Source organism: Pelodiscus sinensis, chromosome 2 (genome assembly GCF_052426305.1).
Source record: "Pelodiscus sinensis isolate ZL-2025 chromosome 2, ASM5242630v1, whole genome shotgun sequence".
In the NCBI taxonomy this organism is placed as follows: domain Eukaryota; kingdom Metazoa; phylum Chordata; order Testudines; family Trionychidae; genus Pelodiscus; species Pelodiscus sinensis.
In genome coordinates, this window is record NC_143053.1 from 147,999,589 (window position 1) to 148,008,000 (window position 8,412).

Sequence of the window (8,412 nt, forward strand, 5' to 3'; positions counted from 1 at the left end):
TATAGCACTTTCCTCCATGGATCTTAAAGCACTTTTCCAAAACATTACCTAACAAGGAGTCGGAGTCAGCACTCCAAGAGGTAAGGTAAGAGATCATTTCACTCACCACTAAAATGAGGGAGGAGCACAGCAGCTGTTCAAAAGCATACTGCAATTTTATACAACAATTTCGCACAAGGGGCACTGTGAACAACTAAAAATCTAGCAGGAAATCAATCAGAATGTAATTAACAAAAATGGAATTTGGTCAGGAAAATGGAATTAACAGCCCTATTACAATAAGCACTATAGGATTTTAGTGGTCATAACCTGTTGGTTGCAGAAGAGAGAGAAAAACAATTTGAGGGCTAAAGAAAATGCCCAACAGTGAGAGACTAAGAGCTCAATCTGTTTAACTTATCAAAAAGAAGATCCAAGGAGTATCTGACTGACAACAGTGTATAAGTACCATCACTGGAGGAAAAATAAAGGTCTTGGTAATCTAGTGGAGAATGGCATAAGAATGGCTGGAAGATGGAGCTAGACAAACTCAAATTAGAAATCGGACACATTTTTAATAACAAGGGTGTTTCTTCCTTGAAACTATCGAGGCAAGCAGTGGATTTTTCAGAGCAAGACTGGATGCCTTTGTACTTTAGTCAAGCAAGTTGCTGGGCTCAAAATAGATGTAAGTGGGTGAAATTTAATGGCCCATGATTAGGGTGAGAGGCTGTCCCGGTTTTGTGGGGACAATCATAGGATTTGTCATATATAGGTGCCAGTTTCCTCACTCCTTTTACTGATTTTTCATACTTGTTGTCTGGTTACCCTACCCATGACATACAGAAAGACAGGCTATAACACGTAATGGTCCTTTTTGGACTTAAACCCTGTAAATTAATGGCCTCATCAGTTTTACCTCTAATCCACCAGAGCAAGTACATCTAACAGCATATTGTGCAGGTAACAGTTCAGAACCAAATAACATGGGGAAAAAACAATTGCTGAATCATCAGTAGTGCTTTCTGAAACTATGAGAATTCCTTTAAGGTCAGCCATTCAAGTACTGGTCCATCCCAACCTGTCTTAGCTTAGGAGAGTGAAGGGTATATGTCTGCACTGCAAGTGAAGGCATGATCATGGCAGGAGAAGGTATAACCCGTATTAGCTTTAGTCTAGCTAGTGAGAATAACAACATTGTGAAGATGTTTTGGCACAGACTTCAATATAGGCTAACAATGCAAGTACAAGCCCTCCAGCAACCACTGGTATGTACTCTGGTTGCTAGCCCATGCCACTGCGTCTATGCTACCATTACCTGTGCTAACACACACACACACACACACACACACACACACACACACACACACACACACACACACACACACACACACACACCTTGCTGCCTCTGTATCAAAGGCATCAAGGGTGGGGGGAGGTAGGAACTGGTGCACATGCCAGCTCCTGCAGAGCCACCTATTTTCCATCCCCCTTCCCCATTGCCTCTCAAAGGCAGCAGTGCTGGAGCAGGCAGGAGCCAGCACAGGGTGGAAGAGGGCTCCCTGGGAGTGGGGCTGGGAGCACACTGGCTGCCAATCCTGCTCCTGAGGAGTATTTTAGTAAGCGTGTAACTGTTAAAAACTGTTGCAGCTACATGATTCCTAAAAACCATTATATCTAACACCCCTATTGCAGACACTGTCTCTACTAGGTATTCCTTTAAGCCCTTACAAGATGAAGAGTCCTTAACATTTAACTTCAAAACCAAAAAGTCTCAGGTCATTCCAATATAGGTATCCCTTTGTCAGCAGAGTTTGTTAGTGCTTGCACTTTCAAAGCACTAATTGGGATAAATACTACATTCAAGGCTGTTCTTTAAATTTTCTTTTAATATCTTGTCAAGATCCGGCATGCTGTTTCCATGCACTTCCCTCAGGGAAACTGGCCTTGGATTTTACATCCCACAGTTACGCATGCCTTGGTGCACATAACAAAACGTATTCCACACACAGATGGAAAAATTAGAGGGAATATTCATAAGAACCCTGGGGGACACCACTAGTTAAAATATCCTAAATTACTGCATGTCAAGAAAACAAGATCAGCACAAAATCAGCCTGACACACAATATATCACTAGTACTTGGGCAAAAAAAGGCTCTTGTAGTCTGGGAAGGGCTACTAGTACTTGCGCATTACAATGTTCAGCTACACATCCAACCCAGAAAATCAGCAGATCTCATTTCCAAGACCAAAGTAGCTGACAATCTCAAAGAAAAAAAAGGGTGGGACCAAATACAAAACAAAAATGGAGTACAAGATGTTAGAGCCACTTGGAAACTAGCGCACACACATCCCCATCATGAATCTTGTTAAAACTCAAGCATTGTAACTGGCTAGAAGAAGTGCCTAAGAATCTCTCCTGCCTAGATATACTGCAATAATTTCCATTTTTAATCTGATAATGTTCCTCCTCAGCCCCCTGCACAGTCTACTCCAGCCCTGTGCCAATATGAGGCACAAGATAACTTTCAATTGCTGAGAAAATGTCTGAGTGCATATTTCTAAAAGGAACAATAGTAACAGACATTTTTACAGTAGGTCTTCATCTCAGCCAATATTAACCTTTTCTCCACTTTTGATGGCTTTTAAAACAAGCATTTAAAACACAAGTGTCTCAGAACTGTCTATTCATGACAAGCAAAAAGTAATGTTAACTGTTGTTCTGACCCATCAAAATATAAAAAGCATGCCATCATTTAAGATAGTTACAAACAAGAGGCATTTCAGGTGAAAAATAGACAGGTTTAATTTAACTGAAATCCACTACATTAGAAGATCTTTTCAGAGAGAGAGAGAGAGAGAGAGAGAAAAATTAAAAATATTTTGCTAAACATTATAGACTATCTTCCTTAAATAGGGTCAGCAGATATACATGAGTAAGATGGAGAAGTTAGGCCAATCATAACGTTGAAGAAAGTAATGTTCTTGTTATGGGAACCCCCACAAAGAAAACCAGAATTAGTTTGCAAATATTGGCACATCATTATAGTGAAGAAAAATTAGACTTGTATGATAAGTAAACTATGTAATGCAAGAGACATCTTGAATTTTGATGGCATACTGCTGTTTTACCTTGGAACTGCACTAACTTTTCCTCTCAGAACCCTTATTTTAGTCCAGATAGTTACCTAAATTAAAATATTAGTTGGTTTATCCTTTAGTCACTCTATACCTAGACATACAGTAAAGTTTGTTAGTCTGTGCAGAGGTGACACACATAACCATCAGATAGAATTAATTGCTTCTCCTTAAGAGCACTAGTGTGTCCTTGTTGTTTTAGTATAAAGTTGAGGGCTCTAACAAAAAAGTGTTGAGGAAAAGCCACAGTGAATTTGGCTATAAGTAGCGTAGTTAGAAAACAATAAATCAGAATAGCACAATCTGCAGCTGAAACTTGTATTAAGATAGATAACTTGTATTAAGATGTATAAATAACTGCCATACTTAAACTTTGATATAGAGACCTTTTCCCAGTTACAATAATCTTAAATGTAATAAATAAATATGGGGATATACATTATCTATAACTTGTTCTATGTATGGCTCCATAAAACCTTACACTATTTTATACTTAACAGGCAACATTGCATTTAGGCAGTCACAAGTGATACACTGGTTGCAGTCATATGGCTGTGGTCCACAGACATAAAAGAGCTCGGTACAACCATTAGAGAAAATAGCTGTAATTAATCTTGAAAGGCATTTGGCTAGTGGCAAAAAGAAAAGATTGCTGAAATTTTAAGAACCAAATGGAATCTTTTCATTCCTGTGCTCTTCTTAACAATCATCTTTTAAGCCTGAGAACACAACTTACAATGGAAGCTTCCCCTTCCGTTCTCAATTTTTCATTTTAACATAAAAAAACTTGAAGCCCCGCTGAGATGTGCAAATATTATAAAAGACATAAATAGAGCTATGTAAAAAGATTCTCTCTGGCAGCAAGATCGAGAAAATTAAATCTTTTTTGGAATCACATTTCAAAGTTTTCCTGGTTTATGTGAAAATGAAAGGCAAGCCTTTGTACTAACTTCCCCAATGACATTCCCAGTGATTGTGGTGAAACACTAGGTTTCCCATGGAATAACTATGAAGTTGTGCACTGTACCAAATATGTACCAAATTTGCACCAAATTTCTGAATACAAAAAAAAATCTGTTTTTTATAACTGAATATTCAAATACTAACATTTTGCAATGGTAATGGGAAAAAAATCTTATTTGCCCAAGGTAGAGCTGCAGTCATTCACAAGCCACTAGTTTTACCAGAGCGTGAAGTAATAATTTCAATTACTTATGTTTATAATTAACTAGCTCAAAAAAGTTGGCTAATACACAACACTGCGCATTTCCTCACATTTTTTTCTCCTCCTTTTATACTGCATTTTGCTTTTCTACCTGCAGTCAGTCAGTGGGCAGTCTGCCTTCTTGCCTGCCCCAAGCTGGGATTTTTGGAGGGCTGTTCAGATCTGCTCTATGTAGATTTATATTACAAAGCTCTAACACTGGACTGCTTTTAATAACTGAACCCTTTCTTCCCACTAAAGGCTGTATAAGGTGACTACCTGTTCTACATCAAAACACAATAGGGTTTCCTAAGGCGAGACTAACCAAGCTCTGGTTAACAGGCATGGGTAGTTTGGGCTAAGAACGGTGGAATACAATTAAAACATTTACATAATTAATGCGGAGCCAGATATCATCTGAAATACTTGGGTGAACGCGCCCGGTGAAGGCAGCACTCGCTTCCGAGTGGTGGAATGAAGGGAACCTTGCTGGGCTGCTGCTAACCACCCCTGGCGCGCTTGCTAACATCAACCACACAAGAATCCAGCTCGCTCCCGGGCAGGTACTGCTGCTTGTCCCCCAAGCAGAGGAGCGGGAGGAGGAGTCCTGATCAGGGATGCAGCTGCCAACGCTCACGGGCTCCTCCATCCTGCACTGTTAGACAAGATGCAGCTGGAGAAGGATCCCAGCTGCCTGGCACCAGTCTGATGGCCGCTCCAGCGAAGGGGAACAGCTTTCCGCTGCGCCTCTCTCCTCCTACCCCCGTGGGAGCGGGAACGTCGCCCAAATAAAGGGGGCAAGAGGCCAGGCTGCGAGGTTGATAAGGAAGAGGTCCCCGCCGCTTTCTGTCCCCGGCAGGGGGGGGGGGAGGATTATATAAAGGGAACGTGCAACCCGCGCACCTGACTCTGGCACAGGCGCCTCGGGCAGGTTGCGCGCAGCCATCGCATCCTGCTAGTTCCCCGGCGCACAGGCTGCCGCTGCTGCAGGCGCCCGGCTCCCCGCAAGCGCCGCGGCAGCTTCCAAGCGCTGCAGCCCCGGAGCACGGCGGCGGCTCCCGCTGCTGGACGCGCCGCGCGCAAAGGGGCTGGCGCGGCTCCGCGCTGCGCCCCCGGGGCACCAGCAGCTCCCCGGGGCCGGCGCCCTGCGCTCCCGCCTGCCCGCCGCGGGGACGCTGCCCCCCACACCCGCGAGGCGCAGGCGCCCACTTACCCCTCGGCTCTGAGCGGGCGCGGGTCCCCCAGCCCAGCCTGGCAGCCACCCGGGAGCCGACGCGCGCAGCAGGGGAAACCCAGGCACGGCGAGCCGGGCGCCGCCACCGGCCCGCCCCCGCTCTGCTGGCATTGGTGAGCGGCCCGGCGCCCGCCCCCGGCCCCCATAGGCTGCGCGGGCCCGTGGGGGGGAGAGCGCCGCCCTGGCTCCCGTCGGGTGTGAGGTAATGAATTAGCGCGGCCAGCGCCGCTGCCTTAAATGGCTGGTTGCAGGCCCGGGTGCCCGCCGCGCCGCGCCTGTTATTTATACCCTTGCGCGCCTCCCTGGCCCTGCCGCGGCGCCCGGGGCCCGGCGGCAGGTGCCCGGGCAGGTAGGGGGCAGGCAGCGAGCGGGAGGCCAATCACAGCGCCGAGGGGCGGTGGCTCTGCTGCGGGAGGGCTGGAGCTCGGTGCCTCGTCGCCTTTGGCATCCTAGCCCTCAAGTTGCATCAGCGCCCCCGCCCCACAGCGAGCCGAGCTGCTTCTGCTCCCGCCCCAATGGGGCCAGTCAGCGCCGGACAGTTCTTGCTCCAGCTTTCCCCAGTTTCACTCACACGCCCCCTCCCCCCGAGCCTGACGAGGCGCTGCTGCTCGCTTTGTCTTGGCCGTCTGACCCTAGATGCTCCTAGAATTCAGCACCACTGAATCTGGGACCTGGCCTTGGCAGCATGGCGGAGTTTGGCCACAAATCATGGCAGAAGTGGTACCAGCAGTCTCAAGAACAAGCGTTGCTTCTTTTGTTGCTCTGGAAAACACTGCCTGCCTCCTGTCCCCCTTCCCCAGCATACTTTGGTACCTGGAAGGTGGGGTGAAAGGGCTAATTTGGAGTTAGGGCCCTGGGATTGGGATTTTTAAAATGCAGCACTAAACATTTTGTTTAAGCAGTGGAAGTTATGAGACTGAAGCTGAAAATAGGCAGGATCCAAGTGTCATCCTGGCTGTTGTGGTACTGCTGTGTTGAAACACAAAGTGGCTACCCTTGTTTTCTCTTCTTGACCTTACAATTTGAGGATTTTGGTCCAAAATTTGGCAGGATCTAGATAGCTCTTGCTTGAACCTCTCTTCCACACATTATGAACAGAAAGTACCTAGTCTCAGAGGCACTAGCTCAGGGTAACAAGAGGTCATATATAATACGTATGGTTAAACAATAAAGTTACTGGAGGAGCATTGCAGAGGTGGAGCTCTTGGAAAAGGCAAGAAAAAGGGCAAGTGTAGAGCAAGTCTTCATAGAGGGGACACTCAACCATATGGTCTCTATAGAAATACCATTAAATAACAGAGAAATGTGGTATGGGATACAGAAAGCATCCTAGAAATCACCACTTGAAGGAGATGATCTCTTAATGCTTAATAAAATGCTAGAAGGCTGATCAAAGCTCTTTTCCCTACCAGGCAGTTGGCTGATAATGTCTCTACAGTGTAGTTCCTTTGATAGACCAATGATCAGGCAGGAGTTGAAGTAAGGTGTGTTGGAGGAGGGCAGCTGCAGAACAGCTCTCCCCTCTACTAATACCTGGTTTGAGTACGCAATGCAGTCTCACAGTCCTTCGCTCCCTTCATCTGCTACTGTGAAAGATTCCCTTCCTGTTTCAATCTGCCTTACTGGCTGGGTATATAGCTTGCTAGAACTGGAACATAAAGTGAGCCAGTAAACCCTCATTCTGCTCTAAAAAGTTTTCTTCCACTTTTGGAGGAGACTAAAAAAGTGGAATGTTAGCTATATAATAAAAGGGAAGTTATGATTCTAATAATGATGAGAACCTGCTTTCAAAAAGGTTACAGCAAGAGAAGGTGATGCTATAGAAGTCAAGCCAGTAATCCCCTATATCTGTGCCAGATAAAGAACTTGTTTGCCCCACGCTATCTCTGTCCTTTAGCTTTTGTTACTTGATTGACTTTGGGATTGATCCTATCCCTAGTCAGGTGTCACTATATCTGATGTTCTAGTAAACTATATTTCTCTAATAGGACTTTCCACAGCATGCAGAGACTAAGGGCCTCATCTTCAAGACTCAACCATAGAAATGTAGTGCTTAGGACAGATTAAGGCCTAGCATAAATTAATGACAGGCCTGAATCTAATCCAGCCTCTCTTTTTGAATCTACATTAAGATTACAGACCTTATTTCACCTTGTCATTGCTGCGTAGTTCTCTGTCCTTCAAATCCTTCAAAACAAAAATAAGCTTACTTTATGACTATACTTTTAAGACTCCCACCCCAAATAGGGAGGATTTTACAAAATGCCATACAAGGTAACCTCCTTCCTTTCACAAAACAAATTTTAAGAGTATGTGCCATCAGTCAATTTTTGAGAGGAATATAGTTGAGTCATCAACAGGAAAGTGATTAAGGGTACCTCAGGGCAAACATATTCTTTCTGCCAGTCTAATCCTAGCTAGCCCCCACTCCTCTTCCTGTCATCTAGTCAGATAGCTAACCCTTAAGGGATAGAAATCTTACAAGTAATATTAATAACATAGTTAGGAAAGGGTTAAGATTCTATTCTCCTTTTTTAATCCACATTTATTAATCTGGACACTGGTCATCTACCTCCTCCAAAGACATATAGAAAACTTCAGAAAATCTATTTTCAGGAATCTTAAAGTTTGTTGCAACAATAAGTGATGTAACCTTCGGGATAATTTCCATCTTAAACAGATTAACTCTTCCTGTCCTTGATGCCAGAAGATGAGGCCTTCTTTCTAAATCTAGAAAAGTCGAAGAAAACAGTTACAGCTACATCTCTATTACTATTTCAAAGGAAACAGTTTCCTATTTTGTCCTTGCAATTTAGAATATAAGGAGGCTGCTATCCTAAATTTTATGTGCCTTT

The 8,412-nt window shown here is 44.6% G+C and overlaps 1 protein-coding gene across 4 annotated transcripts in view; it reads right to left on the minus strand.

Annotated features, from left to right (window-relative positions):
* TPPP (tubulin polymerization promoting protein) overlaps window positions 1-5,804 on the minus strand; it is a 93,540-nt gene extending 87,736 nt beyond the window's left edge. For 2 of the 4 annotated variants that reach the window (XR_012901825.2, XM_006113044.5), the window contains exon 1: window positions 5,537-5,804. Coding sequence is in view for 2 of the 4 variants with exons in the window: in XM_006113044.5 (XP_006113106.3) it covers window positions 5,537-5,703 (167 nt within the window). In the remaining 2 variants the exon portion in view is untranslated. Of the gene's footprint in view, window positions 1-4,714; window positions 5,120-5,226; window positions 5,351-5,536 lie in introns of those variants that run through there. The other 2 variants (XM_006113045.5, XM_075921559.2) reach the window with 2 other exon arrangements.
* Between the last annotated feature and the right edge of the window lie 2,608 nt (window positions 5,805-8,412).